Source organism: Hypanus sabinus, chromosome 13 (assembly GCF_030144855.1).
Source record: "Hypanus sabinus isolate sHypSab1 chromosome 13, sHypSab1.hap1, whole genome shotgun sequence".
Classification (NCBI taxonomy): Eukaryota; Metazoa; Chordata; class Chondrichthyes; order Myliobatiformes; family Dasyatidae; genus Hypanus; species Hypanus sabinus.
Window position 1 is genome coordinate 88,506,762 of NC_082718.1, and position 17,439 is coordinate 88,524,200.

Here is a 17,439-nt window from a genome sequence, read left to right on the forward strand (position 1 = left end):
AGTTCGGTACGTTGTACAAGTCGGACGTTTGAGCTCAGGTTATCAGTCGTGAACGGGAGGCAGTTAGATATAGGTCAGGCACGTGGAGTGGAGTATCCCACCACGGAGGCGCCCCCTCCGTGCAGAGTGTTTCCGGGGACGGGCAGAGCGCCCGAGGGCACCAAGACTGTGAGTACACAGGGCGGGGTGGAGGGAAGGGCAGCGCGGAAATTTTTGAGAAACTAACGCTTGCACAGTTACTGCAGGGCCACTGGCAGGCAAAGTGATTAAGTGAATCGGGATACATCCGAATACGAGAGCACCGTGGCGGGAAATTATTCTAATTCCATAAAGAAAACCTTTTTTAAAAAAAAAACGCGATTCGCACCTTCAAGTGACAGAGACGGGAAGACGGGGTGAGGAAATGACCTCGATTGAAGTACCTGGATGCAGATCCAGGTCACCATTTGAACAGAAAATATTCGAATGTAGGGGAAAGAGCGCGGGGGGGGGGTGTTGCTTATTAGTAATGCAACTGAACTGATCTACAAAGATCTAGTCCAAACACTGAAGGGCCCAACGGTCTCTTTGATCTTTGGTGACGAGAAATTCTTGACCGAGGATGAGAGGTAATCGCGCAGTGATTGACATGCACTGATAGAGGGGAAAGGGGGGGGGCAGCTTATCATTCCTCGGGGTGACTTTGCTTTTCCGCAGGGACTGTCCTTATTGCGTCTCTCAAGCACAATGATCTCATTGTGGCCGTTTCAAACCTCGTGCGGATATCGCCCGGCTGCCGGGCAGCACCGCAGAGCGCGGTTCGCAAACGCCACATCTCTGGAAAATCTTCTCTGTCAGATACCCCTCCTGCGACCTTTGACCCTCGGCACAGCATTGCAGACCTGACCTCACCCTTTGCGCCACTTTCTTCAATCTTCTTTAGGAAAATAAAGAACTTTTCTAGTTTTGGACTCTGCCAGAGTTTCTCTCCGACTATTCCGCCTTTCCTTTGCGATTTCACAAACCTCTATCAGACCAGGAGCAGAATTAGGCCATTCGGCCCGTCGAGTCTGCTACACCATCCCATCACGGCTGATTTATTATCCCTCCCAACCCCACTCTCCTGCCTTCTCCCCGTAACTTTTGACGCCCTGACTAATCATTTCAACTTCCGTCTATAACGTACCAATGACTCGGTCTGCACAGCCGACTGTGGCAAAGAATTCCACAGATTCACCACCTTCTGGCTAGAGAAACTTTCCTCATCTCTGTTCTAAATGGACGCCCCTCAATTCTGAGGCTGTGCCCTCTGGTCTTGAACTCCCTTACTATAGGAAATACCCTCTCCACATTCACTCAATCCAGACCTTTCAACGTTCAATAGGTTCCCACCTCATTCTTCTAAACTGCAGCGAGTACAGGCCCAGAGCATGAACCGGTCCTTGTATGCTAACCCTTTCGTTCCCAGAATCATTTCCATGAAGCTCCTCTGGGCCCTTTTTAATGCCAACACGTCCTCTCTTAGACCGCCCCACAGTTACTCCGAGTGCGGTCTGGCCAGTGGCCTTATCGAGCCTCAGCGTCACATCCTTACTTTTGTGTTCTGGTCCTCTCGAAATGAATGCTAACGGTGCACTTGCCTTCATTCCCACCAACCCAATCTGCAAGTTAACCTTCAGGGAATCCCGCACGAGGACTCCCTCTGCGCCTATGTTTTCTGAATTTCTCTCCATTTACAGAAGAGTCCACGCCTTTACTCCTTCTGCCAAACTGCACGGCCGCACAATTCCCTACACTATATTCCATCTGCCCCTTCTTTGCCCACTTCCCCAATGTCTCTAGGTCCTTCTGGAGACTCCCTGCCTCCTGAATACTATCTGCCCCTCCAACTATCTTCGTATCGTCCGCAAACTTGGCCACAAATCATTGACATGCAAGGTGGGAAGAAGTGGCCCCAATACCGACCCCTGCGGCACCCCACCAGTCACCGACAGCCAGTCCGAAAAGGCCCCCTTTTATTCTGACTCTGCCTTCCGCCGGCCAGCTTGTCTTTCTTCCATTCCAGCACCTTTCGCGTAATTCCAGGGGCTCCCACCTTGTTAAACAGCCTCATGTACGGATCCACTCTTCAGTGCCGGGAGCCCCTCATCCCTGGAGTGATTTCGGCGAATCTCTCCGCACCTTCCCCAAAGCCGTTATATTGACAGTGAGCCTGCGGTATCCAGTGAATGGGGCGGCGGGCCCTTTTATCTGGTCTCCGGTGGCTATCGGGAGCTGCGCATCCTGTCCTCTAGCACTCTTTTCCGCGGACTGGAAACGTTTCACACACCTGTTCATTTAATGCGCGAAACACAATAAAAGCGGGGCTCCCGGCAAGTGTTGTATAGCACGCACACACACACACACACACACACACACAAAGCAATCAGTCTCATCCTGGGACAGAGCAGACATTAGAACGTCACTCTGGGGTTTGAAGTTTATGCAACCTCAATCTAGTCTGCAGCCAGGGACTCCGGTACTTAAACACAAGAGATTCTGGAGTCGCCGGAAATCTTGAGCAATGCACGCGAAGTGCTGGAGGAATTCAGCAAGTCAGGCGGCACCTGTCGAAGGGGGATAAACAGTCGACGTTTCGGGCCAAGATCCTGGAAATGGAAATGGGGGGGTGGGGGGCACAGAGGTCAGAATAAGAAGGTTTGGGTAGGGAAAGGGGTACAAGTTAGAGAGTGAGACTAGGTGAGGGAGAAGGTGGGTGGGTGCGGGAAGATGGGATGGAATGAGAAGCTGGGAAGGGATAGGTGGACGAAGGCTGAAGAAGAAGAATAGGAGAGGACAGTGGACCGTGGGAGAAAGGGAAGGGTTAGGGGAGCAAGAGGGAGATATCGGGCTGATAAGAAGAGAAGGAGTGAGGGTAACCAGAATGGGGAATGGAAGGGGGCGTACCTTGGTGCTTTATTTCTTAATAAGCAGGCTTAACTATAATTGCCCTGCCTGCCACCGACTAAAATGGCTTGTCTTAAAACGGTAACATTGGGGACTATCCGACCTTCATAACAATGTCGGTGTTGGATTTAAAGCGGGGGTGGGGGTCTGCACTGATAAACACGCAGATGCTGGAATTCCAAAGCCACGCGCGCAAGATGCTGGAGGAACTCAGCAGGTCAGGCAGCATCCATGGAGATGGATGCACGTTTCATGCTTCAGGCCGACACCGTTCTTCACCGAGATCTGAGAGAGGGGGCGGAGGAGGGGAGGCCCGGATTTAGCGCGGGTCTCATCTCAACGCTTGGCAGTCACGGGATAATTTATAAGGGACCATTAAAATCTGCCCATAGCTAGGTGTGAAAACCACGAGGTTTCTGCACAGCCTCAGAAATTCACTCTATCACGCTGCACTTTGGAATCGCTGCTCCCTCGGCAAGCACATCTGAACTGGACTTTTCCCGGCCAAACGGGTGTTTTGGTTAACCCCACAGCAAGAGAATTCGATTTCTACATTTTCCTATCTAATTTTCTCCTCCAAAAGTACTCTCTCTGGTCTGGTCTTGCACTTCCTTCCAATTCTCCCTCTCCCAATTCCGCTGGTCTGGCAGCAGCTATGAAAAGGAATAAAGCGTCGACATTTCAGGCCGAGGCTCTTAATTAGAATTGGAACGGAAGGGGGAAGAAGCGAGAATCAGAAGGTGGGGTGAGGGTAAGGTGTTCAAGCTAGAAGGTGATAGGTGAGGCCAGGTTAGGGGGAAGGTAGGTGGATGGGGGTGATGTGAGAAGCTGAGAGGTGATAGGTGGAAGGACTAAAGAGCTGAAGAAGAAGGAATCTGATAGGAGAGAAGAAAAGACCACAGGGGAAAGGGAATGAGAAGGGAATTGAGGTGAGGGGACCGTTATTCCCTCTCACCCTAGCCATTCCTCTTTTCTATTACTGTACTCTGTGGCCTATTGAGTCAAAAGATGTAAAATTGAATAACTGTGGTAGAGCTATTTGTTCCCAGATTAGTCTGGACTACACAAACAGTTTTTCATTTTTCTGGGAAAACCTAGAATGCAAGGACAGCCTTTTTTTCCCCCCTGAAAACAACCTTCATAATACCTTCCTCTCAGGCTCCTCCAATCCCACCTCCAGCAAGGGCTATGAGCTCATGAAAACTTTTCACAAAATTGAGATCAGCCAATAAGATGTCTCTGCTGTTTCCCCCTTTTACCTGGTAGACTGCACCAAACTTTAAAATATTTCATATGACACATCCTTGACTTTCCACCTCCCTTTGATTTCTCTCCATTCTCCTCTCGTGGTCTCCACAAACTTCTCTTCCCTGATGGACTGTGCCAATTCTTTGCCCACATTTGAGCTTACACCCTTCTTTACTTTCTCTCCTCTTTCTCTCATCGAGGCCTACCTTCTTTGCCAATAAAAGGCAGAACTCCCAGCTTCCATCTCAGGCTCTATGCAAGGTGATATTGTTAAAAATATTTTCTCCTTAGTTATGTTCTCTGTCCTTCAAGTCTGTAGTCCCATTCTCCTCAAGAAACCCATGCTGACCCAATCACTGCTTGTAAATTATGATCCCATTTCCAACCTTCCCTTTTTAAACTCCTTGAAGTGGTTGTAATTCCTTAATCATGATCCTATTCCCTAAATTCCTTCCAATCAGGTATCCACTACTGCTGTAGTAACAGAATGACTCTCATCAATACAACGTCCCATGCAAGTCATATGATAAAGGCCATCTAGTATCAGTTCTTTGGTTCTTGATGTGACTGACCACACCACCTTCCCGTTTCCTCTTTAATGTCCAGGACTTTACCCAGTTGATTGCATTCTGGTGTCAGCACGATACCACAGCGGTGAGCGTTATGCTTTACAATGCCAGCTGTTAGATCAGGGTTCAATTTATGCCGTCGTCTGTAAGACATTTGTAAGTTCTCCCTGTGAATGCAGAGTTTTTCTGGTTTCCTGCCACGTTCCAAAGATGCACAAGTTAGGGTTAGTAAGTTGGGGCATGCTATGTTGGCACTGTGGGAACACGGCAACACTTACAGCTCACCCTTGATGCAAACGATGAATTTTGCTGTGTTACAATGTTTCAATGTACCTATGACAAATAAAACTAACCTTTAATCCTGATATAGTCTTAACCTTTACCAGTCCAGTCATGATCAGAGAGCCACTTGTTGAGAGTTTCATGGGAGTAATAACTACTGAGATTAAAGTACTGTAGGAATATCCTTGCCACTCTCATATTCCACATCCCCTGGAATCAGAGTCCCTCTGGAACCTCTTGGCTTCTCTCTCCATCTCAACATCACCTCCCTCAGCCCTGACAAGGGTGGCTCCAGTATTGAGTTACAACAGCGGTGTGCAGAAGAGCATCTCTGAACAAATAACACATCGAACCTTGATGGGCTACAGCAGCAGAAGAGACAAACATACTCTTAGTGTGTACTTTATTAGGCACCTCTTAAGTATATAAAACTCAATACAAAACTGAGCGTACATAAAACTAAGTTGAAAACCCCAATTAAAACCAGATATGCTTCATTTTGTGTTTTTGTAAAACCACCCACTCCTACCCACAGTCTATGTGCTCCTGTTACTGTAGCAAGGTGAGAGGAAGTGCTAATTGTAGTTTGCAACGTAATCATTTCTGGATACAGTAATTGAGTTTTTTATGTTCCCTGACATGTTCTTGCCATATGGACATGTGCTTGTGAATTCTATGGTATCTTGGTGACACTCAGAGGTTGTTGTGTGAAATCCATTTACACTGCAGAACCCTTTGATAATTGCTATTCTCTTTAAGAATGTTCATGTTAACTTTCCTCTCTGCTTTTGCAATTAACTCTGTTAATCTTCTATCTCTAAGGTGGAGTTTAACACTGGAATCCAGGAGGATATCAGCATGGACATCCTTTGATCACTATTTAAGGTAGGAGGACCATTCCAGTTTTCACAGAATCGGAATCAGTATTGTTGTTGCTGGCATGTAACGTGAAGTTTCTTGCTTTGCAGCAGCTGTACAGTGCCAAGACATAAAAGCCTGTCCACGTTGTGAATAGTGCAAAACTGACGGGATAATGAGGTGGTGTTTATAGGCTCAAGGGCTATCCAGAAATCTGGATGCAGAGGGGAGGAAGCTGTTCCAAAGTTGTCAAGTATGGGTATTCTGCTTCCTGTCCCCCCCCCCTCCTTTGTGGTAGTAACAAGGAGAGGGCATGTCCCATGTGGCAGGGGTTCTTAGTGATGGATTCTGGAGGCACCGCCTCAAGGACATGTCCTTAATGATGAGGAAGCTTGTACCCATGATGGATTTGACTGAGTCTACACTCCTCTGCAGCCTCTTGCAATCCTGTGTGTTGGAGGCTCTCTACTCGGCAGCGATACCTGTCAGATCTTAGTACTTTTACTGCTTGGACCATAAACATATGAAGGCAGGAGTACGAGGAGGTTGGACACCCCCTCTGTCATTCAATGAGATCATGGCAGATTCAGTCTTAGTCTCAACACCACCTTCCTGCTCTCTCCCCAAACCCCTTGACTCCCTTGTAGTTTAAGTGTCTGTCAACCTCTATCTTGAATTCCTCAAGCTCCTCAGCTCTCTAGGGTGGAGAATTCCAAAGGTTCACAGCAATCTGCAAGAAGAAATTTCTCCTCTGACTGCTTTCAGAAACTTCTCCGCTGGTATCTACTTTCATATTCACCAGGCAACCAAACATCAAACCTGAATCCCTCCAATTTAAATAACAGGAAGTGTTGAAAATACTTAACAGATCAGGCTGCATCTCTGGGAAGATGGACCAAGCTATAACACAAGAGATTCTGCAGCTGCAGGAAGTCCAGAGCAAAACACTCAAGTGCTGGAGGAACTCAGCAAGTCAGGCTGCATCTATTGAAATGAATAAACAGTTGGCATTTCAGGCTGAGACCCTTCTTCAAAATTGGAAAGGAAGGGCGAAGATGCCAGAATAAAAAGGTAGGGGAGGGGGAAGGAGGACATGCGAGAAGTTAATAGGTGAATGGGGAAGGGGTGATGGAGCAAGAAGCTGGGAGGTGATAGTGGAAAAGGCAAAGGGCTGGAATAGAAGGCATCTGATAGGAGAGGAGAGTGGATCATGGGAAAAAGGGAAGGATGAGATACACCGGGGGAGTTGATAGGCAGGTGCAGAGAAGAGGTAAGATGCCAGAGTGGGAAATTGAAGAAAAAGGGAAAGGGGGAAAAATTACTAGATATTACCAAAAATTACAAAATATGAGGAGTTGCTCCTCCAACCTGAGTGTGGCCTCATTGTAGCAGAAGAGGAGGCATGGACCAACATGTTGGTATGGGAATGGGAACAGGAATTAAAATGGTTGGCCACCAGGAAATTCTGCTCTTGGTGGATGGAATGGAGGTGCTCGACAAAGAGGTCTCGCGATTTACGATGGGTCTCACCAGTATAGAGGAGGTTGCACTGGGAGCAGCAGATACAGTAGACGACCCCAACAGATTCACAGGTGAAGTGTTGCTTGACCTGGAAGGACTGTTAGGGACCCTGAATGGATGTGAGGGAGGTGGTGAATGGGAAAATGTAAAACTTTAGCCACTAGCAGTGTTAACTGCCAGGAGGGAGACTAGTGGAGAGAAAAGAATGAATAGAGGAGTCACAGAGGGAGCGATGCCTGAAGAAAGCAGGGCATTGGGGGGTGGGGGAAGTAAGGATCTTTTCGGTGGTAGGGTCCTATTAAAGATTGCAGAAGTTGCAAAGACTAATATGTTGGATGTGGAGGGTCATAGAGTGGTAGACGAGGACAAGAAGAACTCTATCCCTGGTAAAATGGTGGGGAGATGGGTGAGCTCAAATGTCTGGGAAATGGAGGAGATATGGTTGAGGGCAGCATGACTGGTGGAGGAAGGGAAAGGAAAGCAACATCCTGGGAAGATGTGTGGCAGAGATGATGGAACTGAGAAATGGGAATGCCATTTTTTACAGGAGACACGTGGGAAGAGATACAGTCAAGGTAGCTGTGGGAATCAGTAGGCTTATAAATTATATTGGTAGACAGTTTGTCTCCAGAGACAGAGAGTTCAAGAAAGGGGAGAGATGTGACAGAAATGGACCAAGTGAATTTAAGGGCAGGGTGGAATTTGGAGGCAAAGTTGATGAAATTGATGAGCTCAGTATGGATGCATGAAGCAGAACCAATGCAGTTGTCAATCTAGCACAGAAAGAGTTGGGGAGCATTACCACACAGCCAGCAAAAAGCCAGGCATAGCTGGGGCCTATGCAGATGCCCATGGCCACACCTTGAGATTGGTGAAAGTGGGAGGAGTTGAAAGAGAAGAACCTATTCCACGGACAGAGGAGGGTGGAGTTGGAGACTCTGTGGAGATACTTCCACAAAACTGGGAAGGAGACAAATGAAGCTTATTAAGCAGCCGGGTGGAGGCTGTGACAGGGAAAACTCGGTTGACCAGGGCAGGAAGATGTGAAATGGGTTACCTGATCATTGGGTGAGTGGGGACAGACAAGAGAACAACAAGAAAAGGATGTGGGAGTTGTAAAATACAGAGCAGGAGGACAAACCTGGCACGGCTCAAACTCCCAGAAAGAAAACCGAATTAGAAGAGGCAATATTGCAGATGGATGACTGAAATAAACCAAGAAATCAAATTACCTGAAGTTGTAGAATTCAGTGTTGTGCATATCAGGCTGCAAAGCACATTCAGCCTCATTGTAATATCTAAATTAAATCACACAAGGCATTTGCGCATCTATCTTTTCTTCAGAGCCAAAATAAAACACTAGTTTCAAAATACTGAAGAAATAGTATAGTGCATCTAACCAACAGATGCAAGAGAAGTCAACACCCTTGATCATTAAGTCCGCCATGCTGGGTCTAAGACCAAATGTAAATGAAACAAAAGTGATGAAAATAAGCTGCACCAGCAATAGACCCACAGTGATGAGCGATACAACCCTGGAAAATGTAAACTCCTTTATCTGGGAAGAATTGTGAGCGTATATAATGGAATGGGTGAGGATGTCAAAGCCAGGAATAACATGGGCAGTGTATTTTTCAACATCTTGAAGAAAGTGTGGACATCCAGAGTCATAACAAGGAAAACCAAAATCAGAATCTTCAACTCCAATGTTAAAATCACTCCTAGTTGGCTATGAAACCTGGGGAGCAACAAAGCAGGCACTACAAGAACTGCAGGCTTTCATCAACCAGTGCCTGAGAAGGATCCTAAATATCAATAGACAATAGACAATAGGTGCAGAAGTAGACCATTCGGCCCTTCAAGCCTGCACCGCCATTTTGAGATCATGGCTGATCAACTACTATCAATATCCGGTTCCTGCCTTGTCCCCATATCCCTTGATTCCCCTATCCATAAGATACCTATCTAGATCCTTCGTGAAAGCATCCAGAGAATTGGCCTCCACTACCTTCCGAGGCAGTGCATTCCAGACCCCCACAACTCTCTGGGAGAAGAAGTTTTTCCTTAACTCTGTCCTAAATGACCTACCCCTTATTCTCAAACCATGCCCTCTGGTACTGGACTCTCCCAGCAACTGGAACATATTTCCTGCCTCTATCTAGTCCAATCCCTTAATAATCTCATATGTTTCAATTAGATCCCCTCTCAATCTCCTTAATTCCAGCGTGTACAAGCCCAGTCTCTCTAACCTCTCTGCGTAAGACAGTCCAGACATCCCAGGAATTAACCTCGTGAATCTACGCTGCACTTCCTCTACAGCCAGGATGTCCTTCCTTAACCCTGGAGACCAAAACTGTACACAATACTCCAGGTGTGGTCTCACCAGGGCTCTGTACAAATGCAAGAGGATTTCCTTGCTCTTGTACTCAATTCCCTTTGTAATAAAGGCCAACATTCCATTAGCCTTCTTCACTGCCTGCTGCACTTGCTCATTCACCTTCAGTGACTGATGAACAAGGACTCCTAGATCTCTTTGTATTTCTCCTTTACCTAACTCTCCACCATTTAGATAATAATCTGCCTTCCTGTTCTTACTCCCAATGTGGATAACCTCACACTTATTCACATTAAACATCATCTGCCAAGTATCTACCCACTCACCCAGCCTATCCAAGTCACCCTGAATTCTTCTAACATCCTCATCACATGTCACACTGCCACCCAGCTTAGTATCATTAGCAAATTTGCTGATGTTATTTTCAATGCCTTCATCCAAATCATTGACGTAAATTCTAAACAGCTGTGGTCCCAAAGTCGAGTCCTGTGGCACCCCACTAGTCACCACCTGCCATTCCAAGAAACACCCATTCACCGCTACCCTTTGCTTTCTATCTGCCAACCAGTTTTCTATCCATGTCAATGTCTTCCCCCCGATGCCCTGAGCTTTGATTTTACCCACCAATCTCCTATGTGGGACCTTATCAAATGGCTTCTGAAAATTGAGGTACACTACATCCACTGGATCTCCCCCCGTCTAACTTCCTGGTTACATCCTCGAAAAACTCCAACAGATTAGTCAAGCATGATTTACCCTTGGTAAATCCATGCTGGCTCGGCCCGATCCTATCACTGCTATCTAGATATGCCACTATTTCATCCTTAATAATGGACTCTAGTATCTTCCTCACCACTGATGTCAGGCTGACAGGTCGATAGTTCTCTGTTTTCTCCCTCCCTCCTTTCTTAAAAAGTGGGATAATATTAGCCATTCTCCAATCCTCAGGAACTGATCCTGAATCTAAGGAACATTGGAAAATGATTACCAATGCATCCGCAATTTCCAGGGCCACCTCCTTTGGTACCCTAGGATGCAGACCATCTGGACCTGGGGATTTGTCAGCCTTCAGTCCCATCAGTCTTCTCATCACCGTTTCCTTCCTAATGTCAATCTGTTTCATTTCCTGTTACCCTATGTCCTTGGCCCATCCATACATCTGGGAGATTGCTTGTGTCTTCCTTAGTGAAAACAGATCTAAAGTACTCATTAAATTCTTCTGCCATTTCTCTGTTTCCCATAACAATTTCACCCAATTCATTCTTCAAGGGCTCAACATTGTTCTTAACTATCTTCTTTCTCTTCACATACCTAAAAAAGCTTTTGCTATCTTCCTTTATATTCCTGGCAAGCTTGCATTCATACCTCATTTTTTCTCCCCATGTTGTCTTTTTAGTTGAGTTCTGTTGTTCCTTAAAAACTTCCCAATTATCTGTCCTCCCAATCAGATGGACTGGCAAAGTAACAAACTGGGAATCCACAGAGATACAGATACGCAAACAGAAAAGAAGTTGAATTGGCCACACCGTGAGAGGAAGCTGATCAACATCGTCACTAGGCAGACATTAAAATGGAATCCTCCAGAGAAGAGGAAAAAGGGACATGGCAAGAACACATGGAGAGGTTGAGGCTGAAAATAGATAATGGAGCTACTCCTGGTGCACCCTTGAGAAAATGGCTCAGAATAGAGGCTAATGGAGACAGGAGCTCATCTATGGCCTAAGAAGACTGCATCTAAGAATGTATAATAAAAAGTTTTACACGAGACAAAAGAAGCACAGGTGCACATAATAACTTTACACTCTAGCTATTACGGCAGCAATGTGATCATGGTTTGATTGCTTCGTGAGTATTTTGAACTGTGGAATAACTACCACACCCTCTGGGTTTCAGCCAGGACAGAGGGATCCCATTCAGATAAGTTACTTTTAACAACTTTCCACTTTAGGGAAAGGTCTTCGACCTGCGGGGAAAATTCTGTTTCACCCACCCCAGCAGACGCTGCCTAACCTGATGAGAATTTTCAGTATTTCCCTTCTTCATTAGTGAAAGATGTCGATGTCTAGATGTTTGGGCCGAGACACTGCTCCACTACTGAAAAGTCATTTCCAGCCAGTTTGATAGCACTGCTAGATCACCTGATTCTAGGGGAGGGGGCGGATCCAGGTGTTAGGGGACTGGGAAAAAAAGGAGAAAAATCTTTGTTAGGTAAACCTTAATGCTGAGTGTTGGAGAGAATGTAAACTGTAAGATATAGGACCAGAATTAGGCCATTCAGCTCATTGATAAAAGAAATGCTATAACCCTAAAACAAAATCAGGAAATGCTGAGAGCTCATCAATCTGGAAAGTGCTGTTTCTCCTCTATTGATGCTACCTGATCTGCTGAGTGTTTCCAGCGTTTTCTGTTTATATATCAGGATTATAACGCTACTGGCAGAAGGGCCTCTTATTTTGATCGGCCAGTGCATAAAGACTGCCATTGCAGAGCACTGGAGCGAAAAGGAAAGGGCGCCTGGGTCCGATTTACACCCTCCAGGAAGTCGAGCTCCCTCTTTCTAACCGGGGCACCTTGTGGCTCGGTGGAAAAAACACAATAACAAGCGGTTGGCCACCTGCGCGCAGGCAGTCTCAGCGGGAGCTTTGCGCTGTCACCCATCACCTGGGCTTTGTGACGGCTCTCATTGTGGCGGCTTCTCTTAAAGAGTGGGGGTGGGGGAAGAGAGAGCGATGGGGGGCAGGCGGTTGGGAAGACCCTCCACCTCCCTGCTGCGTCTCAGCTGCATCGCGTCCAAGAAACTGACCGTCGGGCTGTCTTGTTTCCTGCAGTTGGGCAAAGAGCGACTGCGGGCCATGTTCAAGCAAGTGAAGCAATGGAAATCGATGTGCAAGGGGCTCGTACTGGGGACTCTGCTCACTACCTGTATGATCTTACTGTACTCCTTCGCGGCGCCGCCTCACCAATTCAGCCTCCAGGAGTAAGTCTCTCTCCTCATATTTTCCTTAACTTGACTGTTGGATGGTGATGTGTGCGTTTGGCGAAGTGCGACCTTTTCAGGATGGCATGCTCCGTTTGGAATGGGGGTCTCCAAATTATTGGCGGCGGGTTATGTTTATTCTCTGCTTGTGTGCACTGAATGTCACTGAATGCCCAACTCCCCAACGATTGGCGTACGTTTCACTTTAACCCCTCAGCCGACAGAGGTCGGTCTCTGCGTGGTCTTCACGGTCAAAGTTTACACATTTCGAGAAATACAACTGGGGCCGAAATGCGTCTGTTTCGTTATTGCTTCCTTTCCAAGTATTTCTTCCCATTAGTTTGGTTTAAAATTCTTTTGAAAATAAAAGCTTTTTATTAAAAGGCTTTTTAAAATTAAAACCACTTCATAATAAGGACTGTTTATTTAAAAAATTAAATAATGAAAAGTTTTGGATTGTTGAAGCGACTTTCATTTCTATAATAATTTATAACTAAATTAATAACCTCACTCCAAGAAGGCCATAACCTTGTAGGATTTGGAGGCTTGCGTGCCTCAATGACCCGGAGAGCTGTGTTGGCTGGGTCAGTGCTTTGGGCTTTAGGCTTCGGCTCTTGGTAGGGTCACCCGTGCCAAACAGATCAAAGGGCAGATGCCAGACTAGGAGAGGTCTGCCGGGCCTCCAGGTTCGGGGGTTCAGCTCGGGGCTGACAATCCTGTCTGGTAACGCAGAACTGTTACGGAAACAACAGTTAAGAATCCTTCCACATTTGAGTGTGACGGTATTCCCGAGTCTCCATCCCGGAGACATGACTGACGTGACGATGGAAACCCGGAACGCCACCAGAGATGGAGGACCTTCATTGCTGCCCTCAATGCCAGCGGCGTAATGGGCAGATAAGATAATAAAATTAATAAAGGCGATAAATAATATCGACGCATTCAAAGGTACTTTATCTCTTTTTTATTTTTGCGCTCCCTTACTTAACCTGCTCAGGTTACCGACACGCGTTTTCTATTACATTTATGTATAGTACCTGGATTTAGTAAAAATAAATAGCGTATAGCTTACGTTATATAAGTGCATCATAACACGAGGCGTGATCATGATGGAAAAAAAACATTGTTATAAACAGTGTTTTAAGAGGGCTTGGGGGAGAAGGTTGGAAGTATTCTTATACGCAAAAAGAACAGAAAAGTTCTAAGTAAATTCAAAATGCCTTTCATCAATGTACGTATATGTCACCTTATCTTACCCAGAGATGAATCTTCTTGCGGCATTCACAGTGGATACAAATAGAAACAATGAAAAACGACTCACAAACAACCAATGTGCAAAAAGAAACAAATATATAAAAGTAATAATAATGACTAAACAAGTAATAAATAATACTGAGAACATTCGTTTCAGAGTTAGTGAAGCTGAGTCCATCAGTCGTGGAATCCGTTCAGTGCCGGAGTGAGTGAAGTTATCCGTGTTGGTTCCTGTTGGCCTGATGGTTGGACGTTTGCACCTATTGCGGATGCGATAGGGTCTTTTAAGAGCCTCTTAGATAGGTACATGGAGCTTAGAAAATAGAGGGCTATGCACTGGGGAAATTCTAGCCAATCTCCAGAGTACGTTACATGGTCAGCATATCATTGTAGTCCGAAAGGCCTGTAATGTGCTGTAGATTTCTGTGTTCTATTCCTGAACCTGGTGGTATGGGACCAAGCTCTGGAAGTACAAGGACTTAATCTGCACTTTAAGTTGCTGGTTTCAGTTTAAAAGTTTCAACATAATTCTACCCTAACCTTAAAATTCAGATTTGACAGCTTGCTTGTAGAAGAGACAACCCCTAACAATTTAGTGAGCAAGTGAGTCTGGGGCATTGTACTGGGTTTGATAATGGCATTGTGCCTTTTCTGGGGATATTGAGGTGGATATCCAAGGAATGGGTCTTTTAAAAGAAAGAGTGGTAAAAGATGAAGAAAAGGTGGGAGTAGCAGCAGTTTTAGAAATAAGATATGAACAGTATAAATTACTACTGTCAGCAAACCCAAGATCATTAGAAAGAGGTGGGGGTATGAATTACTCTCACTTGAGGATAGGAAATGAGGGAGGGCAAATGGTTCGATTTAATATCAGGGAATATATTAGTGTGCAACATGAAATTCTTACTCTTCACAGACATCCACAGAAGAGAAAAGAAAGAATGAGTGACAGAAACATCTGAACCCCCCAGCACAAGCAACAGCAGAAGCACTAACCCTCCCCCCACTTACACCAGTAAAAACACTTCCCCACACCCCCCCCTCACAATGCAATGAATAGCAAAAGCCATCAAAATTCACCAAGTTCATTAAAAACTACAGTCCATCCCAACACTTCAGCATCTTAGACAGGCATCTGGGGGGGGGGAGGGGTGTATTAGAGTAATTGTTTCAAGAGGTACAAAGGCTTGGACAGGAGTTTCAGAAGCACTTAAACTGAAGGTGACCAATGATGCAGCAGGTGATTTTGGAGATAGTGTGGATGACGAAGTTTGATACTCACCTCAGAGTTAGATAGCACAACAAGCTTATGCCAGACAATGGAATAGAACAGATGATTTGTAAACAGTTGTGAGAACAGAAGGCAATGGAATTTGTTACCTCATCTTCATTTGGCAGAAACTTCTCATACGTTACTGAGCCCTTCCCGTCAGAGGTGGTACTGAGATCGAGCAGGGTTACATCCACATCTTTATATAATTTGACAATTTTGGATGCTATTACTGGAAGCCTGTGTGTAGATGTGCAATAGGAGAGGGTCAGAGATAATACTGCAGGAATCAGAAGAGAAGGAAAAAAATCAGAAAACTGCTGGAAATCTGAAATAAAAATAAATATTTCTGGAGATACTCAGCAGGTCGGGCAGCATCTGTGGGTAGAGAAACATCGAGAGCTGAAGCACTGTGGTTGGATCCAGATCTGAAACTGTAACTGTTCTTTTATTCCTCAGATGTGACTGACTTGCCAAGTGTTTCCAGGACTTTCTGTTTTTATTTTTCAGGAAAGAATGTTGTAGCAGGGACTTCCGTGGTGAGAGCTAAATAAGTGAGAGTGGAACAAGTCAGGGAGTTACAGAGGTAGTGAAGAGAGATATGGAACAGTGTTGGAAGTTTTCAGACAGCTTGAAGGAAGGGTCCTGAGTTTAATCACAGGTTTATACTGAGAAAACACCCTTAACTGCAATGGCTGAGGATGTTTTGGCTTCTGTTCATTTGCTGTCAGGTTCTTGGGAGAGATTGTTTTCAGAGCTGTATCTATTAACTCACTGAAAGTGTCACAATGTGCACTGGCATCGTTGGAACCCGAGTGCAGAGGAAAAACAGGTAGAGACGGCAACCAGAGTTTACTCATAGGAAATCCAACAAAACATCAGTGGCTTAGCCAAGCGACACCGCGAGAAGTGACATTCTCAAAACTAGGACCCCGTGATTAGTGCTAACCAGGCATCCGCTTAAATATGCAAGTAACACAGAATTCCTGGGCCTATCAAAATAAACTTGTCAAGTCTAAACCGGAAGCATTAGGAGACTGCATTACAAAGAAAAAAACCATAAGGAACTCCAGATGATTAATGGCTGATTAAACAGCAGTAGATCAATTCAGGTGCTTTAAAAACCTCACAGACCATTGCTGTCTGGCTCCCTACACAAGCCTGAAGAGGAAGTTCAGTGAATTAAATGAAAACAGCATTGGGCTTAGCCTGATGCATCTTGCATCAGATAACTTGTTTAACACGATGAGCTGTTTGAAATAATTGTAGACAATCTTTCTGGTATTTTTTTTTTGATGAGAATAAACAAATGACAAGATTAGATTTGTCCTGGTTTTCATTGACAGGAATAGCTGATCAATTATCCATTTGGTTGGTTGGCTGTAGTGAAGCACAGCCAGTTCCAGATCCAAACCTCCTACACTATGGTCTTGCTACTTGTATATTCACATTTGCTTACAACGTTGAAGGCCCATTTGAGTATACGCTAGCTCTCAAAGCTTTTCTATCCATCCATTTATGAATCTGTAATTGACTGTCTCACAAATGGCCATCTGTATTTCCCACCATGCACCCACCCATGGGGAAATTTTGCAATAGTCAATTAACCTAATAACCAGATTTGGGAGGAAACCAGAGTGGCCAGGTGAGACCATCACAGTCACAGGGAGAACATGCTAACTCCACACAGACAGCATTGGAGGTCAGGATCAAAGCCAGGTCACTGGAAGTGTGAGATCCTGCATTATCTGATGCAGCACACTGACACCTTTTGATTTCCTTTCAACCAATGCCATAGTCATAGAATTGTACTGCACATAAATAGAACTGTCAGCCCATCACCTCAATGTTGACTATCAAGTATCTATCTATGCTAATCCCATTCACCAACACTTGGCCACTGTCCCTCGGTATTTCACATTATTGTCTGCTGCAAGAGACTTGGCCTCCACTATCCCCTCAGAGTCAGGAAATTTTGGGGGAGGCTTGGCCCTAACGCAGAGCAGCGGAGACAACTTAGCTGTGAGCAATAACTTTAATAATAAGCTGCAAAATAACAAGCCACAAGGTTAGAGAGAATGGATGCTTCAACACAACGAGGACCACTGAAGGCTTGGAGCAACAGGCTGAGGCTGGCTGATTCAATGAGTGAACAAGGATTGTGGGTGAGAACTGGGTTCAAATAGGCTGCAGGTGATGC

The 17,439-nt window shown here is 45.4% G+C and overlaps 1 protein-coding gene across 2 annotated transcripts in view; it reads left to right on the forward strand.

The window, feature by feature from the left end:
* The window catches only part of gal3st1a (galactose-3-O-sulfotransferase 1a), a 31,734-nt gene that overhangs the window by 632 nt on the left and 13,663 nt on the right, over positions 1-17,439 (forward strand). The window contains exons 1-3 of one of the 2 annotated variants that reach the window (XM_059988095.1): positions 1-168; positions 5,847-5,909; positions 12,567-12,715. The exon at positions 1-168 is cut by the window's left edge and continues 41 nt beyond it. In XM_059988095.1, coding sequence (XP_059844078.1) covers positions 12,591-12,715 — 125 coding nt within the window. In that variant the 5' untranslated portion in view covers positions 1-168; positions 5,847-5,909; positions 12,567-12,590. The remainder of the gene's footprint in view (positions 169-5,846; positions 5,910-12,566; positions 12,716-17,439) is intronic. The other variant, XM_059988094.1, reaches the window with a different exon arrangement.